The sequence below is a fragment of the Mirounga angustirostris genome, unplaced genomic scaffold, assembly GCF_029215605.1.
Source record: "Mirounga angustirostris isolate CCGP_5_RB_7025 unplaced genomic scaffold, mMirAng1.0.hap1 SCAF_4, whole genome shotgun sequence".
In the NCBI taxonomy this organism is placed as follows: domain Eukaryota; kingdom Metazoa; phylum Chordata; class Mammalia; order Carnivora; family Phocidae; genus Mirounga; species Mirounga angustirostris.
The window spans coordinates 169,398,916-169,424,134 of NW_026991712.1; the positions used below are offsets into that span (position 1 = coordinate 169,398,916).

The 25,219-nt window shown below is 46.2% G+C and overlaps 1 protein-coding gene across 1 annotated transcript; it reads left to right on the forward strand.

Annotated features, from left to right (window-relative positions):
- The first annotated feature begins 392 nt into the window (after positions 1-392).
- Positions 393-1,233, forward strand: LOC123858420 (nascent polypeptide-associated complex subunit alpha-like). The gene has a single exon (XM_045895472.3). It carries the CDS (start codon positions 481-483, stop codon positions 1,111-1,113), a length of 633 nt encoding a protein of 210 aa, XP_045751428.1. The 5' UTR covers positions 393-480; the 3' UTR covers positions 1,114-1,233.
- Positions 1,234-25,219: the final 23,986 nt, after the last annotated feature.

A 25,219-nucleotide genomic window follows, 5' to 3' on the forward strand; every position in this document is an offset into this window, starting at 1 on the left:
AATGATTGATTAAGTAAGTCATGATTCCTCCCAAGGTCATTACACGGTTACCACAGCCCTGGAGGTACAGTTGACCCCCGGACAATGCAGGTTAGGGGCACCGACACCCACACAGTAAAAAATCTGTGCATAACTGGCTTGCTCTCTTTCTGCCGCCATCTTGGTTCCGCGTTCCCCTCACAAGTTTTTAAGAATATTTGACTCTGGAGCGCCTGGGTGGCTCAGTTGGTTAAGCGACTGCCTTCGGCTAAGGTCATGATCCTGGAGTCCTGGGATCGAGTCCCGCATCGGGCTCCCTGCTCAGCGAGGAGCCTGCTTCTCCCTCTGACCCTCCCCCCTCTCATGTTCTCTCTATCTCATTCTCTCTCTCAAATAAGTAAATAAAATCTTTAAAAAAAAAAAAAAAAGAATATTTGACTCTGGGTTGGGCAGCAGAACGGATCCCAGTCAATTCAGGCCTCCTTTTTATTCTCTTCAGAAATGCCTGGTGAAGCCACAGAAACCGTCCCTGCTACAGAGCGGGAGCTGCCACAGCCCCAGGCTGAGACAGGGTCTGGAACAGAATCTGACAGTGATGACTCCGTACCAGAGCTTGAGGAACAGGATTCCACACAGGCAACCACACAACAGGCCCAGCTGGCAGCAGCCGCTGAAATCGATGAAGAACCAGTCAGTAAAGCAAAACAGAGCCGGAGTGAAAAGAAGGCACGGAAGGCTATGTCCAAACTGGGTCTTCGACAGGTTACAGGGGTTACAAGAGTCACTATCCGGAAATCTAAGAATATCCTCTTTGTCATCACAAAACCAGATGTCTACAAGAGCCCAGCTTCAGATACCTACACAGTTTTTGGGGAAGCCAGGATCGAGGATTTATCTCAGCAAGCCCAACTAGCAGCTGCTGAGAAACTCAAAGTTCAATGTGAAGCTGTCTCAAACATTCAAGAAAACACACAGACTCCAACTGTACAAGAGGAGAGTGAAGAAGAAGAGGTTGATGAAACCGGTGTAGAGGTTAAGGACATAGAATTGGCCATGTCACAAGCAAATGCAGTCCGAGCCCTGAAGAACAACAGTAATGATATTGTAAATGCTATTATGGAATTAACAATGTAACCATCTGAAAACGAGGACTTTTTTTGGTGTTTCAAAAGAATAACTGCAGCTTGGTTTGAAATTTGTACTGTTTCTATCATTAATAAAGTTATGGCTTCTTGTTGGATGAAAAAAAAATAATCTGTGCATAACTTATGACTCCCCCAAAACTTAACTACTAATGGCCTACTGTTGACCAGAAGCCTTTACTGATAACATAAACAGTCGATTAACACATATGTTGTATGTTATATGTATTATATGCTGTGTTTGTACAATAAAGTAAGCTAGAGAAAAAACATTATTAAGAAAAATCATAAGAGGGGGGCGCCTGGGTGGCTCAGTCATTAAGCATCTGCCTTCGGCTCAGGTCATGATGCATCAGGCTCTCTGCTCAGCGGGAAGCTTGCTTCTCCCTCTCCCACTCCCCTGCTTGTGTTCCCTCTCTCGCTGTCTCTCTCTCTCTCTCTGTCAAATAAATAAATAAAATCTTTAAAAAAAAAAAAGATAAAGATAAATCATAAGGGGGCGCCTGGGTGGCTCAGCCAGTTAAGCGTCTGCCTTCAGCTCAGGTCATGATCCTGGGGTCCTGGGATCAAGTCCCAAGTCGGGCTCCCTGCTCAGTGGGGAGCCTGTTTCTCCCCCTACCACCCTCCCCCCTGCTTGTGGTATCTCCCCCCCAATAAATAAATAAAATCTTTAAAAAAAGAAAAATCATAAGGAAGAGAAAATACATTACCGTACCGTATCAAAAAATCTGGGTACAAGTGGACCTTCATAGTTCACATCTGCGTCATTCAAGGGTCAGCTGTACTGATCATTATCCCCGTTTTGCAGATAAGGAAACTAAGGCTAAGAGGTCAACATGCCTGAGATTGCACAGTAAATGGTTAAGGTCCTGTGGCTCTCTATTTTCTCCCAGGAAGGTGTGATTGCTAAGGAGGTAAAACCAGTACCCTTTTTTCTTTTTTTTTTTTTTTAAGTAGACTCCATGCCCAATGTAGGGTTTGAACTCATGACCCTGTGATCAAGAATCAGATGTTCTACAGACTGAGCCAGCCAGGTGCCCCAAACTGTTGCCTTTTTATTTTTGTTATGTCTTTTTGTAGACAGTCTATACGGGCATGTTTCTCTTTTACCCAAACTGAGAGTCTTTGTTTATAATTGGGGAAATTCAAACTTGTCATACAAATTGTGATCAATATATGTGAAATTACTCCTACAGAGACAAAATCCCAAGCCAAAGAAACTAATTGCCCCATTTCAACTAGTACATGGGCAGAGTTGGTGGGCTCTCCTGAGCCCCTGCCCGGAGACTGGAAGGGGGTCGCACCTGCTTCCAAGCCTGAGGCCGGGCTGGCCAGGTCAGATAGGGTGAGAGGCCCTTCCTTAGCCCTTCTCTCTGGAGTGCGGTCCTCTGGCTTCCTCTGAAGAGCACGCAGAGACCATTCCCCTGCCTCAAGCAGGCTCTTCTTCAACTAACCATAAAGAGGAAGCAGTTCTGTCCCCTTGATGTCAGTCCTCTAAGAACTCAGGGAACATTGCTTCACTCCAGAAACTCCTTGTCCGCTGACGGGCTCACATGTCAGCTGTCAGTTTCTCTCTTCCCACAAGCTCCAGTCTAGTCAGAGTATAGAACTGAAACTCCTTCCAGCCTCCCCCGGATTCCTAGTGGGGGGGGTGTGTGTGTGTGTGTGTCTACGCATGCGTGCGCCCCAGCGGCCTGACTCCAGGAGAGGCCAGGATAGTGGAAAGAATGGCGCAGAGAGCAGGGGGCTCCACCTCCTTGGGCTCTGGTGTCTTCATTGTGGAGGCAGATTACACAGACCTCACACAGACCAACCCACCGCACTCATTTGTCTTGCACGGCCTCTTTCCTGGTTCCTCTGGTGCCTTCCCCAATCCTCCCCAGGTCATTGATCCAATGGCTGCTTTCTCCTTCCTCATTCAGGTCTCAGCCCAAAGGTCACCACCTCAGAGAAGGCTTCCTTGACTACGTTTTCTCAAGTTCCACTCCCCCCGCCAAAATCTGGTCACTAGCTATCACCTCCCTCAGTTTTATTTTCTTTAGAGCGCTCTCACGTGATGAAATGATCTTGTTGACTTGCTTATCATCCATCTTCCCTGTCTACAATGTCAGTTCCCTGAGAGTGTGCAGCCTATCCTGTTCATCTCTGTGTCCTCACCACCTAGAACAGTGCCTGGGATGTGGAAGATGCCCAAATATATATTCAATGAATGAGCAAGGCTGTGGGGAGGATGGTGGGACTAGTAAGCCCTCAAAGAATGTTAGCGAGGTGCCCTATATATGCTTATATCATTCCATCCTTGCGGCCATTCTATGAGGTGGGATTCTTATGCCCATTTCACAGGTGCGGAAACTGAGGTTCAAACCCAGCCCTCTCTGGCTCCAAAGATGAGACACAATGTTGACTCAGAGCCTCCAGAAGATGGCTTTTATAAAACACCTATGTTGCCCATAAAACAGTGGGAGCCACAGGCTTCTATGGAATTAGTCACAGACTGTGAGGAATTAAGCTCTAAAATGTCATGGAGGAGGGGGTGAGTATAAGGACCCTGAGGGAGGTGGGTTATCTGGCTTCTAGTCCAGGCTCTCTCATGTGTTGGATGAGGATTCTGGCAAGCCCATTAGCCTTGCTGAGCCTATGGGTGTTTGACATCTGACCGGCTGTCCGAGAGCAGCAAATAAGATAGTGAAGAGAAAGGGCTGTAGAGAAGAATCCCAATACACCACTGTCCCTGGCAGCTACCCCTGGGGCAGGAGAGACTGGGAAGGTGTGGGGCATCGGGCAGTTCAACACTTATCTCTCAGATCAGACTTCCTCAGATTTTCCTGTGCACAGGGGTCTCATTAAAATTAAGAGTGTTGGGGCGCCTGGGTGGCTCAGTCGTTAAGCCTCTGCCTTCAGCTCAGGTCATGATCCCAGGGTCCTGGGATTGAGCCCCACATCGGGCTCCCTGCTCCACGGGAAGCCTGCTTCTCCCTCTCCCACTCCCCCTGCTTGTGTTCCCTCTCTCGCTGTGTCTCTCTCTGTCAAATAAATAAATAAAATCTTAAAAAATTAGGAGTCTTTATATATTCATGCTGCTTGAATCTTTTACAGTAAGAAAGGATTCATGTGTTCCTTCAGTTTTAAGAAAAGGTATACCAATCTTAGCTGTCATTATTATTCACTAATTATTGAGAATATGAATAAATTTGGTATCAATTACAGTGAGTAGTTGAGAGCACAAACCTGGGTTGAAATTCCAGCTCCACTGCCCACTAGCTGTGGGAACGTGAGCAATTCTGTGCCTCAGTTTACTCAGATGTAAAGGAGGGACAACAGCGCCCCCTACCTCTTAGGGTCGATGTGACGGTTAATTGAGATAACAGGAGATAATGCCAAGGCACTCAGCACTGCAAAGCAGCAGGTAGGCTGAATTTGATCCCTGGGGGCTCCTGCAAGTCCCCTTTCACCATGGAGGGAGAAGGGATGAGGGGGGAGTGGCTGCAACCTTCCCCTGTCACCCCAGCGTCCCCTCAGCTGCTGTCCTCTGCAGATAAAGTGCAGATCCGGGGGCCAGGATTTGAGAACAATGTGAAGACAGATCTTGTCCCCTCCTGGAGCTGGTGGGCACAGTCCACCCTCCAGTTTAAATTTTGAGAGCTCAGTTCTAATCCCCATCCCTGGGCAGGCAAAACACTCCTGGTCTTCCTCCTCCATCACCAAACGGGTCACCAGACCCCCTTGTCCACTAGGGGACAACAAATATAAGGCCCAGAGCCTTGTAGCTTTGTAAGACCCATGGACATGTTTGGGGGCTGGAAAAAAATGCATTGGCTCCCAAGTTCAGGAAAAACAATGCCATCAAAATCAATAATTTATTTTAAAAGCAATGATGTATTTAAAACTTTATTAAATATAAATACAATCTCATATAATATGAGATCCTTTAACTATGATTCCTGATGGGAGGAGGGAGACTTGCAAAAATAATTCCTAGAATCGAAGAAGGTCTTAAACTGAGCTTGCTTATGGTTGGAAACAAGAAAAGGCAGGCAGGAAAACACCTGCCATTTATTTAGCACCTACTGAATGCCAGATGCTGTGCCTAGCACTCTACCCATGACACTCTACTCATGACAAAATGATGACATATATTCTAGTATTGTACCATTTTACAGATGAGGAAAGTGAGCTAGTCAGTGGCCGACCTATGATTCACATCATATCAGAACAGAAAAGATCACGATGCACTTTACTCTGTTGCTAGCTGGCAGTGTGACCTTGGATATTTATTTACTTACTTTTAAACTTTATTTTTTAAAAAAGATTTATTTATTTATTTGCGAGAGAAAGACAGAGACAGTGACAGAGAGCAAGAGCAGGGAGGCGAGGGAGAAGCAGGCTCCCCGCTGAGCCCGACGTGGGGCTCCATCCCAGGACCCTGGGATCATGACCTGAGCCGAAGGCAGACGCTTAACCGACTGAGCCACCCAGGCGCCCCTGACCTTGGATATTAAAAAAAACCAAACATGGTCCTTTAAGCTTTTACAGCACATTACAACGTATGTGTGTGATCTCACTTAACTATCTTATTTTATAGAGAGTGACATAGAGGCTCAAAGTCACATAGATGTTAAAAGGTAGGACCCAGGTTTTCTGGCTGAAGGCAGCAGATTGTTTTGGAAAGGGCATGCATGGAACGTGGACTAAGGGAAATCTGGTTTTGAATCTGGGCTCCTCCACACTGGCAATGGCAACTTGAATGAGAGATTTCCCCAGCTGAGTCTCAGTTTCCTCATCTGTAAAATGGGAATCCTGGTGCCAGTGGCAAAGGGGTGGATGCGTGGACGAGAGGAGCGATCTCACCTGCAGCACCCGGCCGCGTGGCCAACAAGCCAGCCTGAGTGCTTATTCCCTGGGCCCCTCTGCCCCTCGGGCCTCGGTTTTTCTTCTCTTCTGGAGCCTCTGTTTCCTAACCCTAAAATGAGAGTACTGCGCAAAGTTATCTGAAGGCCCTGCCAGTTGTAACGCTCAGTGGTTCCTGACTGTCCTCTATGATTGTGTGTAACCCGCACCACAGGACGGTCTTGGTCGCTATTTTAGTCCTTTGCTTTTGACCCTAAGCAATAACCTCCTCTGTAAGCTGAGGCCCTCCGAAACACAGAGGGTTCCCTGGTTCAAGCCAACATCTACTGACCCCCTGTGTTAAGGACGTAGACTGCCCTCTCTTCACGACAGCCCCACAGGCTTATTCTTGAGGGAAATGTTTGCCTACCATGCTAACCCCCGCAGACAGGGATCGTCCATTTCTCTGAGTTAGAAGCTGAAGGACAACCCGGCGCTGCACGGGGCATATGTGGGAGGGGAGGGAGCCAGCAGGCTGCTACCCCACCCAGATCTTGGCTAAGGACCTTGGAAGTAGATGAGTCACAGTTCAGGGCACAGCAGGTATGACTGCTCTCTGATCGGGTGTCTCAACCTTCTCCTGCACTTCAGGAAAGGCTCGGAGTCTGAAAAAACCTACAGGTGCTGTGGAATTCTTTTAAAATTTAATTTTGTTTTTATCAAGATGAAATCAGAGAGGGAGACAAACCACAAGAGACTCTTAATCACAGGAAACCAACTGAGGGTGGCTGGAGGGGAGGGGTGTGGGGGTATGGGGGCGCTGCTGGATGGGCACGAAGGAGGACACGTGATGTCATGAGCACCGGGTGTTGCGTGCACCTGATGAATCACTGACCTCTACCTCTGAAACTAATGATACACTATATGTTAATTAATTGAATTTAAATTTAAAAAAAGAAAATAAATAAAATTTAATTTCTTTTTAAAGTATAGATGTATACATTCCAGAAAGGTTGGAGAAAAGAGATAAAAAATAGTACCTATAAAACCCACCATCCCGGGGCACCTGGGTGGCTCAGTTGGTTAAGCGTCTGCCTTCGGCTCAGGTCATGATCCTAGGGTCCTGGGATCAAGTCCCACATCAGGCTCCTGGTTCAGCGGGGAGCCTGCTTCTCCCTCTCCCTCTGCCTCTCTCCCTGCACATGCTTTCTCTCTCTATCTCTGTGTCTCAAATGAATTAATTAAAAAAAAAAAAAAACCCACCATCCCAAGAGGACCCTTCGAAGGGCATACTGGGTAAGGCAGCTGAGAAGAGACTTGGTCGTGCCACTTCCTAGCTGTGCGACCTTGGGCAAGTGTTGTGCTTCCTCTGACTTTCACTTGCCTCCTCTGCAAAATGGGTATAAGAGGAATAGTACCTGCTTTACAGGGACTATAAAAACCAAATGAGGTTTTTCTTCTTTCATTTTTCAAGTGAAAGGACAGCAGATGTCAAGCAACCAGCCCCAGTCTGGCCCATCATAAGTCCCAAAAAATAAATGTTTGCTCCTCTTGGTTCTTTCCTTCAGTGTCCCTTGGTTTGGTTTGACAGCATTATTTTATAAGCAGGGTGAAGTAGCCTGGGTTCATGTCCCGACTCAGACACTTACTACCTGTGTAACCTTGGGTAAGGTGTTTTACTGCTCAGCGACCTCAATAATCCCTACTTGACAAAGCGCTTATTTCCAAAGGGGACTAGGGTCTGCCTCCCGGGGAGAAGGAGGACTTCCACTCAGCCTTCTGCCAGGCCGGTCACTCTCATAGGGAACGACACACCCTCAGGGCTCGTCCCAGCAACATTTCCACATTTGGGTCACAGCATTTGGAACTCAGTCCCTCTTGGCGCTTAGCTCTGGTCTCCTGCCCCCAGGCTCCTCCTCGCCGGCCTCAAGATGCCCGGCTGTGCCCTGGGCTCCCAGCTGCTCCTGGGTCTCGTCCAGGGGAGCACCTTGAGGCCACCAAGCCTTCGGGCTCCAGCCTGGGAGCACTGAGCCCCACAGAACAAGCAACGAGCAGAGACCTGAGCCTGTCCCTCCCTTTTTCAGCCTCATTCCTGCAGCTGCAGAAAGGGTGTTGGGTCCCCTGTCAGGTCCCATCCCAGGACTCCAGGAAAGGGCAACCTCGGATCCTCAGGAGAACCAGAGGTCCAGCCGGCCCACTGACTCCTCTTCCACTGCATGGAAATCTAATAGGCATCTCCAACTGGACACATCCCTAATCAAACCGCCGTCCCCTCCTCCTGCACCTCAGCCAATGACAACTCCGTCCTCCCAGCTGGAGGCAAAGACCCTGGAGTCACCCTGGAGTCCTCCTGTCACCCCCACATCTGCAAGCAAGTCTTTGGCCAGAATCAGACCGTCTCCAGCCAGCCCCGTCCTACCATCCTGCCGAGCCTCCATCTCCTCTCACTGGAGGATGGCAACAGCCTGCCCACGGGTCTGGCTGTTTCTCCTTTATCATGGTGACCAACCACCCCAGTGCGCCCAGGTCACTAAACCTCAAGTGCTCAGATGAGGCAAGTCTCGGGCACACTGAGACAAGTTGGTCAACCTGCCTTTATCCACTATGGTCTCTTCTCAATGCACAGCCCAGGGGCCCTTTTTAAAACGTAACACGAGTCAGATCACCCTAAGGCTCTGCCTAAAGCCCTCTAATGATGTCCCATTCCACCTTGAGTCCTTACACCATCTACATGTTTATATGCGAGCTGGTGCCAGCCCCCCAGCCCCACCCCCATGATCCCCAACTTCATCTCTCCCACTCACCTTGCCTGCTCTGCTCCAGCCACTCTGGCCCCAGGCTTCTCCTCACATGCATCCCCTGAGTTCAGGTGCAGGGCCTGTGTGCTTTCTGTGCTCTCTTGCTGGAATGTTCTCCTGGATGCCCATACAGTTCCCTCCCTCACTGCCTCAGGTCTCTACTCAAATGTCACTCCCTGGCCACACTGTAAGTTCCCCCATCCCCACTCCCACCCCTTTCTTCTGCTTTATTATTCTCCCCAACACTTATTACTCCTGGAATATCATGCATTTACTAGTTCAAGTGTCGTTTGGTCTGCTTCTCCCTAGTTGAAGGAATGCTTCCCTGGGACTGGGGCTTTGTTTCCTTTCTTTTCTGCCACATTCCCGGTTCCTAGGATAGTGCATGATATGCAGAAGGCCCTTGACCAATGTTTGTTGAATGAAGTCGTGAATCTGCCGGTCGCCTTCTTCCTCTACCAGATGGCTGGCTCTTCGCATGTACCCACATGTCTTCGCAAAGTCAGTGTCCCTGCCCTGGCCAGCTCTGGCCTCCACTTAAGATCTTCAGGCTCAAAGAGCACCCCGGCCACTCACTCACTCACTCTCTCTCCTGGGGCCTCCCTGCCCTAGCTTCCTGCCTTGCTATTTTTAGCAGCACTTTCAGCTCTCTCCAAGCGGGAGCCGCTTCCAGGATCCCCAAGTTCATAGTACAAAACAAAGGCAATTGCCCCTGCGCCTACCTGCTTCAGCTCGGGCGACTCCCCAGGGGGCCAGGAAAAGGAGCAGCGTGATCAGCCTCATCTTTGGGGCTCACTTCCTGGGAGCCACGCGCTTCTCCGGGAGCTGTGGCCCACACGGCAGGTTTCCTATCTGGGTGCTCGTGGCCATGGGCTTGAGCAGAACTTCCCGGCCTCGTGCCCTGTGTGCCCAGTGATCCGAGGCACTGCTTCTCTCCCTTGGCCTGTCTGGGTGTGAGCAGGGCTGGCCCAAGGAGACGCATCGGCCCGGCCTTTGAACTCTGCGGAAAGCAGCACTCGCCCTGCCTGTTCCTCAGAGCACGTCTGTCCCGCCAGCAACTGGATCGTCCGGAACCTCGCCTGGCCCCAGTCACTGAGTGGCAAATACCATCTACTTTCCTCGAGCTTTTATGTTGCCCCACCCCCGCAGAACAAACAGGCCTGGCTGAAATGACTGTGGCCTTGGCCGTCAAAGGGACTCACTGCTAGCTGGAGCTCCACATGCTCTACCACAGGCCAACCAAGACTAGGTCACACATGCCTCTATGCCTGGAACCATGTCCCCAGGAGGCGGAGGGGACCCGGGGCAGCCCCTGCCTTCAAGAAGGGCCAGAGAAACCAAGGGACTGTGGTTTAGCGTGTTACGTGCCTTGACAAGCCCAGAGGAGGAATCTAACCCTTGAGGAAAGGGAGACAATGGGCCTAATCTCTTCTTTTATTATTGAAATTGCCAAACAGAAACGGAAGTAGAATAGATCATGAACCCTCAGCACCCACACCCTCCAGTTACAGTGATTGGGAACTTATGGCCAATCTACTTCCTTTGCACCCCCATCCCAACTGTACTGGATTATTCTAAGGCAAATTCCAAAGATCACATGGTTTTGCCCACAAATGCTCTAGAAGATAAGGACTCCTTTTTTTTTTCCCTAACAAAATGATAAAATAGAAACTCCTCACTATCACCAGGTAGATACTTGGTCAATGTTGAAAGTCCCGATTGTCTCATGATATTTTTTTACAACTGGTTCATTCAAATCAGGATCCAAACCAGGTCTGATGCAGGCAGGCTGAGTCTGAGAACCCAGGGGAGGGTTCTCCACCAGACCAGCCAAAACGGTCCTTGGCTTCGCACAGGATAGAAATCAAATGCAAGCCAGAGAAAGTAAAAACAGTTTATTGAATCGTGACGTGACAGAGAATAGCAGACAGGTGTGTCTGGGAGACTCGGAAAGGAATGGAGACTGAGTCTCGTCGCTGCTTGGGGCTAGGGGTTTTTATTAGAAAAGGGTCTAGAGTACATGTTCCTCCAGGAATCCAGGGAAGGGTCAATCACAGGCAAATATCAGGTGAACAAAAATAGTGTGATTCCAGAAATTGCCGAAGGTAGGGGGTATTGAGGCCAGCGTCAGCTGAGGTTTGTTTGAAGCTATTGTTCTGGAACAGGTTTGGGATCTGGCTCTTCTTAAGTGTAATTAGGTGTTTGGGACCTAGGACAAAACTCAGAGAATGATTAACTTTCTTGCTTCCCCTTTGAAGTGGGAACATAGCTTCTTTGGCTTATTCAGAGGCAATTTATGGAACATGAGTAAATGGGGCCCAAATAGCAGAGTCCCTGCAGCTTTCCTACTTCAGGTCCACACATTCCAATTGGTTGATGTATCTGTTAAGTTTCTCTTACTCTGTATCCCCCCTCACTCCCCACTTTCCCCTTGTTCTTGTCAAAGGAACCTGGTTGTTTATCCTATTACATTTCCCACATTCGGGAGGATTTGGCTGGTTGCTTCTTGGTGGTGGTCATTTCACGTGTTCATCTGTCCCGTGTATCTCCTGTTAACTGGTGGCTAGACCTAGAGGTTTGATGTCATTCAGGTTTGCTTTGTCGGCAAGGAGACTTCTCTGGTGGTCTTGTGTCACTCCTGTGACACCGCATCCCAAGGCATATAAACCCTATGGTTGATCTTGGTTGGCCTGTGGTAGAGCATGTGGAGCTCCAGCTAGCAGTAAGTCCCTTTGACGGCCAAGGCCACAGTCATTTCAGCCAGGCCTGTTTGTTCCGCGGGGGTGGGGCAACATAAAAGCTCGAGGAAAGTAGATGGTATTTGCCACTCAGTGACTGGGGCCGGACGAGGTTACAGACGATCCAGTTGCTGGCAGGACAGACGTGCTCTGAGGAACAGGCAGGGCGAGTGCTGCTTTAAGTGCTGTACAAGCAGCAGGTAGCCAGGAGAAGGGGGAAACAGGGTGGAGAAGGAGGAAACAGGGTGGAGAAGGAGGAAACAGGGCAGAAGGTGTCCCAGGCAGAAGGAGCAACATCGGCTAAGACAGAGATGCTGAAACATTTGAGGGAGTAGTGTTGGGTGATTTGGGAGTTTGGGGTCCTGAGCCAGGGAAGCAGGGGGAGCCAGGCCATGCTCGGTTGCCAAGCTGAGAGTTGTGGGGAGCCACGGAAGAGTCTTAACTAGGGGAGAGACACAGCCCAATTAACATTTTAGGAAGACTGCACTGGTTCTGTGGAAGGTGGATTTGGGGGGAGACCAGCAAGGAGGCTGAAGCAGAGAAGTGCTGGTGAAAAGCAGTGAGGGTCTACACTGGGGAATTAGTAAGTAGTAGTAGGAAGAATGAAACAGACAGTGGCTTGAGGCATTGGCTGAGGTGTTAATTTGTATTCTTGCTGTATTTTTTTTTTAAGATTTTTATTTATTTATTTGACAGAGAGAGACAAAGCAAGAGAAGGAACACAAGCAGGAGGAGTGGGAGAGGGGGAAGCAGGCTTCCCGCTGAGCAGGGAGCCCCAGGCGGGGCTCGATCCCAGGACCCTGGGACCATGACCTGAGCCGAAGGCAGACGCTTAACGACTGAGCCACCCAGGCGCCCCTCTTGCTGTATTTTTTTAAACCCTGCTCCACGCAGGTAGCAAAGATCCCTTTCCTTGGGGGAGCATGTGGCCAGGGGGAAGGCCACAGCTTCTTGAAGACAGCCACCTCCGGGCTTTTGTCCTCTGCCCTCCTGGATGGGAGAGTGGCATGGGGAGGAGAAGCACCTCTCAGAGAGGGGAGACCGGCCCAGCCAGGACAGCAGATACAGACTGCTGGGTGCCAAACGTGTCCAGGCTGTTTCCAGGAAGGAGCAGATCTTCAGACAGGAGGTCCTTGGACATTTACTTGGGTTCAATCAATATTGGATGTCTATGAGCTTCTGGGCCCTTGGGACACAGTGGTGAACAAAACAAAGCCTCAGTTCCCATAGAGCTTACGTTCAGCAGAAGAGGAGGACATTACACAAACAAATCAGCAAGGCTCCCGGCCTGGCAAAGCCCACGGGCCAGAGATGCAGCAGAACCTCAGGCTCCTTGGAACCATACAAGCTCAGCCAGCGGGCTTTCAAAAAGAAAACCGCAGGGACACCTGGGTGGCTCAGTCGGTTCAGCATCTGACTCTTGACTTCGGCTCAGGTCATGATCTCAGGGTCGTGGGATAGAGCCCTGCGTTGGGCTCAGCGCGGAGTCTGCTTGAGGATTCTCTCTCTCCCTCTCCCCTGCCCCTCTCTCCTGCTCATACTTTCCTAAATAAATAAATTAAATCTTTTTTAAAAAGAACAACAACAAAACAACAAAAAAACCCCACAGGCCCAAAACAGAGCCAAGTCATCAAACTGGGACTCAATACCCAACCTAACTGCGTTTTAACCTCCCCCAGAAATGTAGTCTTTTTTTTTTAGATTTTTTATTTTTTATTTGACACAGAGAGAGAGGGAGTACAAGCAGGGGGAGTGGCAGGCAGAGGGAGAGGGAGAAGCAGGCTCCCAGCTCAGCAGGGAGCCCAATGTGGGGCTCGATCCCAGGACCCTGGGATCATGACCTGAGCTGAAGGCAGACGCTTAACCGTCTGAGCCACCCAGGCGCCCCCCAGAAACGTAGTCTTAAGCGGACAGTCAGGATTTTTCTGGTTAGCGTCAATGAGGTCCTCTGTCCCATGGCCCTCTCTATCCCTCCTGACAAAGGAAGACGAGGTAATCTGTGTGATCAGAACTCCTGCTCTTCCTGCTAAGGGAAAATGACCTTGCCTGAAATAATCCTTTCTTCTCTTTGGCTATTAACTTCCTTGACGTACCCTCCTTCCTATAAAAACCTTCCATTTTGTACACCTCCTCTGAGCTCCTTGGTCGATGGAATGCTGCCAGATTCATGAGTCACTTAATGAAGTCAATCAGTACTTCAAATTTATGGGTTGAATTTTTTAAGAGGGGCCACAAACAATTAAAGTCTAGCCTGTGTCCAGGGCCCCGGATCACCCCAAGGAGGAAGAGGGCATCATCATAACCGCCAAGAGCGAACTTTCTGCCAGGGCAGAAGGAAGAGGGCTCAGAGACCAACTGCTGTTGACTTAACAAAAATAAGGCCGTTGTGACTTCTTGCACCTGAGCCTATGGCCTGATTCAGAACCGCTGAGCAGTATCTAGGCCACATGTAGGCATGCTTGGAAGGTAACCCATGGAACGAGTGGGGAAGGAGGGCAGGCAAGGGGTTGGGGTAGGCGGCTCCCCAGGGCTGAGCAGGGAGCTGGTAATGACTAGGCTTGAAACTGGAACAAGGGGGAGAGCTCTGAGGGGGCCGAGGAGTTCCTTATAAACCCATCTCAGGGGCTGCTAGAGTCCCACTCAGCTTTTTGCTGGAGGCAGAGGCTTCTTTTATTTTTATTTATTTGTTTGTTTGTTTATTTTAAGGATTCTTATTTTATTTGAGAGAGAGAGAGAGCATGTGCATATAAGCATGAGTAGGGGGAGGGGCAGAGGCAGAGGGAGAAGCAGGCTCCCCGCTAAGCAGGGAGCCCAATGCAGGACTCGATCCCAGGACCTCAAGATCATGACCTAGGCCCAAGTCAGATGCTTAACTGACTGAGCCACCCAGGTGCCCCAACAGAGGCTTCATTTTGGTCAATGTCCCCAGAAGGCCCTCATCACTGTCACCCCCGGCTAGCCCATAAGGTGTCTGGGTAAGTAGAAAGGGGCACCCCTCCAGGCCTTTGTGTGAATTAGCAAAAGATGCCTCCCTCCCAGACAGACACAGACAGACACAACCAGGGCTCAGGGTGGAGCCAGGGGGATTTCAGCCCTCACTCAGCCCCTGCTGGACCTAGGTTTGCTGGAAGAGGTAAGTGAGGCAGAGAAATCTGAAAGGTTAGGATTTTGCCTTCTGAGGTACAAAACAGCTCCACTTCTTCAAATTGGCCAAAGCATTTTTTTTTTATTCTGGGCAACTGTGATCTCCAGAAAATCCCCATTGCTCTTAGAGAAAAGCTGTTGTGTAAAAGCTCACCTCAGCAGTGCCTATAAAGCAAACAGCCTGGTAGCAAAGCCCTTGGGGGTGTGGGGGCAGCCCTCAGGTGACTGATGCCCTTTGTCCAGGCCTCAGAGCCTCTGGAAAGCCAGGCTGTATCTGTGGTTGTCTTGGGGTTCAAGTCCACAGAGTCCAAGAAGGTCAATAGTGAGGCCATGATAACAGACACATGAAAAAGTGCTCAACGTCACTCAACATCAGGGAAATACAAATCAAAACCACAATGACATACCACCTCACACCAGTCAGAATGGTCAAGATTAACCACCCAGGAAATGACAGATGTAGGTGAGGATGTGGAGAAAGGGGAACCCTCTTACATTGTTGGTGGGAATGCAAGCTGGTGCAGCCACTCTGGAAAACAGTATGGAGCTTCCTCAAAAAGTTGAAAATAGAGCTACCCTATGACCCAGCAATTGTACTGCTAGGGATTTACCCCAAAGGTACAAATGTAGTGATCTGAAGGGGCACCTGCACCCCAATGTTTATAACAGCAATGTCCACAATAGCCAAACTACGGGAAGAGCCCAGACGTCCATTGACAGATGAATGGATTGAGAAGATGTGATGTGTATATATATACAATGGAATATTACTCAGCCATCAAAATGGCAATGAAATCTTGCCATTTGCAACAACATGGATGGAATTAGAGGGTGTTATGCTAAGTGAAATAAATCAGTCAGAGAGACAATTATCATATGATCTCATTCATATGTGGAATGTAAGAAACAAAACAGAGGATCATAGGGGAAGAGAGGGAAAAATAAAACAAGATGAAATCAGAGAGGGAGAAAAACCGTAAGAGACTCTTAATTATAGGAAACAAACTGAGGGTTGCTGGAGGGGAGGGGGCCAGGGGGATGGGGTAACTGGATGATGGACATTAAGGAGGGCACATGATGTAATGAGCACCGGGTGTTAATATGCAACTGATGAATCACTGACCTAATAATACATTATATGTTAATTAATTGACACTAATGTGAAACTAATAATACATTATGTTAATTAATTGATGCTAGTGAAACTAATAATACATTATGTTAATTAAATTTAAATAAAATATGTATTATAAAAAATAAAAATCAACCTTTTTTATTCATTAAATCAAGGATGCATTGTTAGAATTAAGAATTACTATTACTGTATTTATGTAAGGTAATAAAATGATATTTCTTTAAAAATTTAAAATAAAAAAAAAAAAGAGTGAGGCCATGATAGAACCCACAAATGTTGACAGTCCATTTACTCTAGAGCACATTCCTTTGTTTACTCATTTGAGTGCCAAGTGCTGATGATACAACAATGTACAAAAAGGGGCGCCTGTGTGGCTCAGCTGGTTAAGGAGCTGCCGTTGTTGGGTTCCCTGCTCAGCAGGGAGTCTGCTTGCCTCTCTCCCTCTGCCCCTCCGCCTGCTCTCTCTTTTTAAAAATGTATTTATTTATTTATTTTTATTTATTATTTTTTAAAGATTTTATTTATTTATTTGACAGAGAGAGACACAGCGTGAGAGGGAACACAGGCAGGGGGAGTGGGAGAGGGAGAAGCAGAACCTGTGGAGCATGGAGCCCGATGTGGGGCTCGATCCCAGGACCCTGAGATCACGACCTGAGCTGAAGGCAGACGCTTAACAGCTGAGCCACCCAGGCGCCCCTAAAATGTATTTAAATCCAGGATTGATTTATTTATTTTTTAAGATTTTATTTATTTATTTGTCAGAGAGAGAGAGAGAAAGCACCAGCAGGGGGAGCTGCGGGCAGAGGGAGAAGCAGGCTCCCCGCTGAGCAAGGAGCCCAATGTGGGACTCTATCCCAGGACCCTGGGATCATGACTCGAGCTGAAGGCAGACGCTTAACCGACTGAACCACCCAGGCATCCTGCTCTCTCTCAAATAAATAAATAAATAAAAATCTTAAAAATAATAGTTTACAGTTCACTGAGAGAAATAGACCTTAGTAAAATTCATACAGATTAACGTGAAATTATAACTTTGATGGTGCCCAGTTCGGATGCCATTTTAAAGGATCTCAAACTTTTTCCTGTAGGTCATAGGGGATCACTGAAGGCTTTGGAGCAAGAACATGAAAAGATCATAGAATAATTCCTTCAGTTTTCCCTTTGCAGCGCCAGTGACTGACCCAAAATAATGAATATCTGATAATGAAACATGAGAAGCCTCCAAGTATGCATATAATTTGTGTCTGCTCTGAGCTGAGCTTTTTGTGATGGTCAATTCTTAAAGATCCTGGAGAGAAATTCTGAAGTTGGCCATATGTGACAAACTCAGCATGGCCAAATCTTCACTGAAGAGCCTTGCTTCTGCTCTTGAATTCCTGATCTGTTTCTCATCACCCAGATTCAAAACTAGAGTCAGTTCGAGGTTAGCATAGCTCTTGGCACTTAATAGGCACTAAATAAATATGTTAAATAAATGAATGGTGGAGTAATTAAGACTGAATGAAAAACAAATTAATAAATTGCAGACCTCTTAAACCCTTTCCTTTCCTATGGCTTCTGCCTTAACTGCCTCTCTCACTCCCTGCCCTCGTGCAGGCCCACAGCATTGCTATCTTGGTTGTTTTCCCAGCCTCCTAACAGATCACCCTGCCTCCAGTCTTGGCCTCCCCTGGCCTGTCCTTGCTCCCTCACTCTGCCAGTGAGATCATCTTAAAGCCTAGAAGTGATCATGTAACTCCTCTGCTCCAAAACTTTCAGTGGCTCCCCAAGGCCAAAGGGAAAAGTCAGGTTCTTAGCAGGACATCCAGATGAGGCACTGTTGACCCCTTTGTAGGTACCTCTCTTACCATCTGTCTTCTTGGGCATAATTCCTCTTCCTGAGGCACTCTTCAAAGTTGCAAATATTTTTGAGAAAAGTGAATAGAAGCCCCTTTTACTTCTGTTGGTTTCAAAGTGTTGAGTATTTGAGGATGAAGCAGTACCGACAAGGCTGAGGGGATGGGCGTAAAGGAGACACAGAAGGACAAAGCACCATGGTTAAGAGTTAGGCTCGGGAGTCACGCAGGGCTGAGTTCAATCCTGGTTCCTCTCTTTACTAGCTCTGTGACCTCAGGCTGATTGCTCAGTCTCACCTGAAATGGGCAGGCACACCAGTGTACCACTAAAAGGTTACAAGAGCAAGGAGGTATTCATCCATAGGTCAGCCAGGCAGGCTGGGCGTGGGGCAGCTGGAGACCCCTGGCCAGACACCTCCGCAAGGATGACTAACCATCTTGGTTTGACTGGGACTGGAAGGGGTTCCAGGACAAGGTACTTTTGGTTTTAAAACTGGGGAAGTCCTGGGCAAACTGGGACTAGTGGTCACCCCATACCTTTGGCTCCTGCCAGCCTCGTGTATTTAATCCAGGGTGCCATATAAGCATTATTTTGTACATGTGCCTGTGGTACGGAAAAGGCTGGGAGGCTAGGTTTCCTCATCCGTAAAATGAAGATGCCAAGAATGCTTACCTCATTTGGTTGTTGTGAAGATTAGGTGACTAAAGCAGGACCTTTAGATCCTGCCCTTTTGACCCAGAGGCACACCCAGATTCTGTGTCTTTGCCAATCTGATGCCCCTCGCCCCAAGATTACAACAAACAAACAAAACCACCCACAAATTATCTGCCAGTGTAACAAATGTAAGGTACAGTAGTACTCCACGTTAAATTGGAAAAATAAATGCAAACTCCTAACCTTAAAAAATAAGTATTGTCAGGGCACCTGAGTGGCTCAGTCAGTTAAGCGTCTCCCTTCAGCTCAGGTCATGATCCCAGGCTCCTGGGATCGAGTCCCGCGTTGGGCTCCCTGCTCGGCAGGGAACCTGCTTCTGCCGCTTCCCGTGCTTGTGCTCCCTATTTCTCTCTCTCAAATGAATAAGTAAAATCTTAACAAAAAATTACCATTGTCATTGCTGAGTGATTACTGAGAGGGCTCGAAAAGCAGCAGCCCCCCCGCCCCACCCCTACCCACAGACAACTCTCAAAAGGTTCATGCGTGCCGTTCTCCACCCAGAGGAGGGGCACTGAGTCCACAGCTTGCGGAAAGAAAAAAAAAACCAGGCTGCATAGCATGGGAATATGCTCTCCTGTTGTCAGCAAGCCAGAAGGCTATAAATAACATTAGCAGTGCTGACAGGACAAAGGAACCAACATTTCACTGGCCAAGATGCAACAACTGTGACATCCATAACAATGTGATGATTATTTTATTACTGTTGCTGTCAAAGCTACTGGAAAAGTTGAATCTGTGAAAGGCCGTGAGTTCATGATGACAACCCAAATAGGAAAGTTCCAATAGAAAAAGAGCACAAAAACTGGTTGAAACGTACAAGAATGGTGACTATTATAGGATATAGGATATGTTTAACTTTTTACGTTTTTTTTCTCTTTTAAGTAAGCTCGACACCCAACATGGGGCTTGAACTCACAACCCTGAGATCAAGAGCCACATGCTCCACCGACTGAGCCAGCCTAGCATCCCATAACTTATTAATCTGAATAAGTTAACCCATATGGGTACTTTGCTTCTTTTATTAATTAGATGTCTATTTATAAAGTTTACATGTGTACTTGTTCCCACCTGGATAAGGGAAGTAACTCACAGGCCTGTGAGGAGTCAGATCGTTCGGACAAAGGGAACCGTGGGCAGAATGACTAAGTAGGTGAGGACAACAAGAACCAGTTAGCCAACCATCCCCAAGTCCTGCTAACTCCACAGAACTCAATTCATTCTTATTCTAGGAAGTGAAGCCTTCAAGTGGCTCTGTGAATATAACAAAATAATGTATTAGTAGGAATACATGAATTTCAAAAATGCGAAAGTCCCCATCAGTGTTCTCCAACAGGACAATGAGTTATAGGATGGTGCCCAAGTGAGACTGAAAGCCCATGATTTTGAGGAAAGACATCAGGTTGCAAAACACTCAAACCTCTGCGGAAGTATGACTTCAAAAGTCTTAGAGACATAATGAAGAAAAGCTCGTGTATGGCCTGCTGACAGTCCCCTTGGACTGCACAAACAAGTCTTGAGTCCTGACCAAGAATCAATTGATGAAGGACCCAGATCCAATAATTTCCACTGGACTAAGATGACATTTCTTTTTCTTTTCAGTCTGACGGGATTTTTGAAAGCCCAGAGAGGAATAAATATAGTCTTACAGAAACTCTAGGAGGATGAAAAAATAAATAAAGCAGTGATCCAAGGAAGCAGGGGGCAGGAGGATCCAGACTTTGTGGGACCTAAAGCTTATACAATTTGTACGCCCCAGGAACCTGGCTGATTCAGTTAGAAGAGTGTGGAACTCTTGATCTCAGGTCTTGAGTCCGAACCCCATGTTGAGTGTAGACATTACTTAAAAAAAAAAAAAAAGTTAATTTAAAAAAATAAATAAAATACAGGGGCGCCTGGGTGGCTCAGTCGTTAAGTGTCTGCCTTCGGCTCAGGTCATGATCCCAGGGTCCTGGGATCGAGCCCCGCATCAGGCTCCCTGCTCCTTGGGAAGCCTGCTTCTCCCTCTCCCACTCCCCCTGCTTGTGTTCCCTCTCTGGCTGTCTTTCTCTCTGTCAAATAAATAAAACCTTTTAAAAAAATAAAAAATAATAAATAAATAAATAAATAAATAAATAAAATACAATTTGTGTGTCCCTATGTAAGAAGAAAAGGTATGAGAGTACCTGCTGAGTAAGGTATAAGAGTAAGCATGTATCTAGAAAAAAGAAGGGGCCCTGGAAGAAGGTGAACAGGTAAGGAGTCCTGAAGCTTACACATTAGCTTCACAATAAAACATCATTTTTGTATGTTTGGTCTGTTTTTAACATATTTGAAGGGGGCACCTGGGTGGCTCAGTCGGTTAAGTGTCTGCCTTTGGCTCAGGTTATGATCCCAGATTCCTGAGATCGATTCCCACATTAGGCTCCCTGCTCAGCAGGGAGTCTGCTTCTCCCTCTCCCTCTACTCCTCCCCCGCCCAGTGTTCACTCTCTCTCTCAAATAAATAAATCTTTAAAAAAAATATTTGAAGTACTCATAAGAATCAGCCATACCAAAACTTATTTAATTGCAGTTTAAAATTTTAAGGTTATTTAATTAAGTTTGTAAACAATGTTTAAATACTCCAAAGATTGATTTCAAGTTTTATTAGCTATAAGACTTGAATAGATTGAGCAAGAAATAGTTATGGGTATTCTCTCACATATAAAAGCCTGTCGGATATTGAAATATTTCGATAGGGGGCTCCAGGTTGACTCAGTCAGTAGAGCATATGACTCTTAATCTCAGGGTTGTGGGTTTGAGCCCCATCTTGGAGTTAGAGATAACTTACAAATAAAATCTTTTAAAAAAAGAAAGAATTCTATCAGTATTATCCAATTCATATTGATTATTACTGTTAGAAATAATCAGTACAATATAAAACTGAAAATGGCTATTCTACCCAGTAAAATTGTCTTAGACCAAAAAAAAAAAAAAAAGTTAGAGAATCAGATGTTGTATATAACATTGAAAACTTCAAAAAGTCCCCTGAATCAAATTGTACTTGATAGAAATAATGAGCACCCATAAAACTACGGTGGCAGATGTGAAAAATTAGTAACATTTGGTATGGATCAAATTTGAATGATGAATTAGGCACTCCTTATAAAATTTGTCCAGGAAAGAACTGATTCACACAAAAATTATTTTAGTAAAATTAAAAATGGAAAAAATCAGAAATGGGTAAGTCTCACTGTAGAGAAAATTGAACAGGAAATTAAGTCTAAATGAAAATTCATCAATGCTGGGACAGTTCTGATTAAAATATGTGCATTTATAAAGTGGAGGCAAAATGACATTAGAGGCTGAAATGGAAAGTCAAAAACATCAGGAGAGGGGAGCCTGGTTGGCTCAGTTGGAAGAGCATGTAACTCTCGATCTGAGGGTCGTGAATTTGAGCCCCACATGGAGTGTAGAGATTACCTAAATAAATAAAACTTTTTTAAAAAATGAAGAGATAATGCATATTAAGCATTTAGCAGAGGTAATACATGTACCTGGCACGTGGTATGTGCTCAATAAACACCAGAGTGGTCAACCTCAGGTAAATACAAATCAAAACCACAATGAGATACCACCTCACACCAGTCAGAATGGCTAAAATTAACAAGTCAAGAAACGACAGATGTTGGCGAGAATGTGGAGAAAGGGGAACCCTCTTACACTGCTGGTGGGAATGGAAGCTGGTGCAGCCACGCTAGAAAACAGTATGGAGCTTCCTCAAAAAGTTGAAAATAGAGCTACCCTATGACCCAGCAATTGCACTATGATGTATTTATCCAAAGGACACAATCATAGTGATTCAAAGAGGCACCTGCACCCCAATGTTTATAGCAACAACACAAAATATGGAAAGAGCCCAGATGTCCATTGACAGATAAATGGATAAAGAAGATGTGATATAGCGACATCTGGGTGGCTCAGTCGGTGAAGTGTCTGCCTTCAGCTCAGGTCGTGATCCTGGGGTCCTGGGATCAAGTCCCACATCAGGCTCTTTGCTCAGCAGGGAGTCTGCTTTTCCCTCTGCCTGCCGTTCCCTCTGCTTGTGCTCACTCTTTCTCCCTCATGTGCACTCACTCTCTCTCTGACAAATAAATAAATGAAATCTAAAAAAAAAAAGGTGGTATATATACACAATGGAATATTACTTAGACATCAAAAGGAATGAAATCTTGCCATTTGCAATGACGTGGATGGAACTAGAAGGTATTACACTAAGCAAAATAAGTCAGTCAGAGAAAGACAAGTATCATATAATTTCACTCACATGTGGAATTTAAGAAACAAAACAGATGAACAAAGGGCAAAGGAAGGAAAAATAAAATAAGATGGGGCGCCTGGGTGGCTCAGTTGGTTAAGCGACTGCCTTCGGCTCAGGTCATGATCCTGGAGTCCCGGGATCGAGTCCCGCATCAGGCTCCCTGCTCAGCAGGGAGTCTGCTTCTCTCTCTGACCCTCCCCCCTCTCATGTACTTGCTCTCAAATAAATAAATAAAATCTTTAAAATAAAAATAAAAATAAAAAAATAAAATAAGATGAAAACAGGGAGACAAACCACAAGAGACTCTTAACTGTAGGGAACGATGGAGGGTGGCTGGAGGGGTGGTGCATGGGGGGATGGGGTAATGGGGGATGGGCATGAGGGAGGGCACTTGATGGAATGAGCACTGGATGTTGTATGCAACTGATGAATCACTAGATTCTACCGCTGAAACTAATAATACACTATATGTTAATTACATTTAATTTAAATTTAAAATTTTTTTTAAATAAATAAAAGCTGATTAACCCCCTCACAAAATAAATAAACACCAGGGTGGGGCTTTTTTTTTTTTAAACTTGTGGTCAAAAAACAACAGAATATTTATCATTATAATCATTTTTAAATGAACGGTTCAGTGGCATTAAGAACATTCACATTGTGGTACAACCCTCACCTCTATCCATCTGCAGAACTTTTTCATCTTCCCCAGCTGAGACTCTGTACCCATTAAACAGTAATTCCCAATTCCTCCTTCCCCCAGCTCCTGGAAACCACTATTCCTCTGTCTCTATGTATTAGACTATTCTAGGCCCCTCATATAAGTGGAGTCGTATAATATTTGTCCTTTAGTGACTGGCTTATTTCACATAGCAGAATGTGCTCAAAGTTCATCTGTGTTGTAGCAGGTGTCAGAATTTCCTTCCTTTTTAAGGCTGAATAATATTCCATTATATGTCCATAACACATTTAGTTTATCCATTCATCTGTCAATGGATACGTGGGTTGCTTCCACCTTTTGGCCATTGTGAATGATGCTGCTATGAATATGGGTGCACAAGTATCTGTTTGAGTCTCTTTCAGTTCCTTGGGGTCTCCTTGTTTCTGGGATATATACCCAGAAATGGAACTGCTGGATCATATGGTAATTTTTTTTTTTAAGATTTTATTTATTTGTTTGAGAGAAAGAATGAGAGAGAGAGCATGAGAGCGGTGAGGGTCAGAGGGAGAAGCAGACTCCCTGCCGAGCAGGGAGCCTGATGCGGGACTCGATCCAGGGACTCCAGGATCATGACCTGAGCCGAAGGCAGTCGCTTAACCAACTGAGCCACCCAGGCGCCTTCATATGGTAATTTTATTTTTCATTTTTTGAGGCACTGCCATACTGTTTTCCAAAGTGGCTGCACCATTTTACATTCCCACTAACAGTGCACAAGGGTTCCAATTTCTCCATGTCCTCGCCAATACTTGGGGTTTTCTATTTTTTAAATAGTAGCCATCCAAATGGATGTGACACCAGCTTTTGTTTAGTTATTATTTATTTATTTTTTTAAAAATTTCATTTATTTGAGGAGGGAAGGGGCAGAGGGAGAGAGAGAATCCCAAGCCGACTCCACACTGAGCCCAACTCAGGGCTTGATGCTGGGCTCGATCTCACAACCCCGAGGTCACAACCTGAGCCAAAATCAAGAGTCAGACGCTTAACTGACTGAGCCACCCAGGCACCCCAACACCAAGTTGTTTTTAAAGGATGATTTCTCCTCAGTCTTGCTGTGGATAGATTTCCCTAGTAACCTGGAGAGGGAAAAGGAAGACCTCACCTTGACAAAAGTAAACCTTGAGAGATGAAATCATTAATATGCATACAAACACACACACAAGGGACACCTGGGTGGCTCAGTCAGTTAAGCATCTGCCTTTGGCTCAGGTCATGATCCCAGGGTCCTGGGATCCAGTCCCGCATCGGGCTCCTTGCTCAGCAGGGAGCCTGCTTCTCCCTCTGCCCTTCCACTCCCCCTGCTTGTGCACGCTCTCTCTGCAAACAAATAAATAAAATATTTTAAAATTTTTTAAAAAGAGAGAGAGTATAACTACTGGGCTATGGAAAAAAAATAAAAACAAAACAAAACAAAAAACACACAAACAAAAGGCAAATGCCCAGAGGATCATAGGGGAAGGGAGGGAAAAATGAAACAAGGTGAAACCAGAGACGGAGACAAGGAATAAGAGAAACAAACTGAGAGTTGCTGGAGTGGAGGGGGGTGGGAGGGATGGGGTGGCTGGGTGATGGACATTGGGAAGGGTTATATTCTATGGTGAGCACTGTGAATTGTATAAGACTGATGAATCACAGACCTGTACCCCTGAAACAAATAATACATTATATGTTAATTTAAAAAATTTTTTTAAAAAGAAAAATAAGGCAACTGCCCATTATTTTAGTGCTGATTGAGAATTCTGCTCAATATATGGGATCATCAGGCTCTTGAAAAGATGTGAAAAAAAATCTTATTTTGATGTTTTGCATTTTGCAGTATTTTAACTAAGACATTTTCATTTCATTTATATTCTTTTGTGTGTTTTCTTTTTTTACTCCTTGAAAACTTGATTAAAACCTCAAACAAACAT

Excerpts from the sequence above, each read along its gene's own strand:
- LOC123858420 (XM_045895472.3), top strand. The coding sequence starts at position 481 with ATGCCTGGTGAAGCCACAGAAACCGTCCCTGCTACAGAGCGGGAGCTG.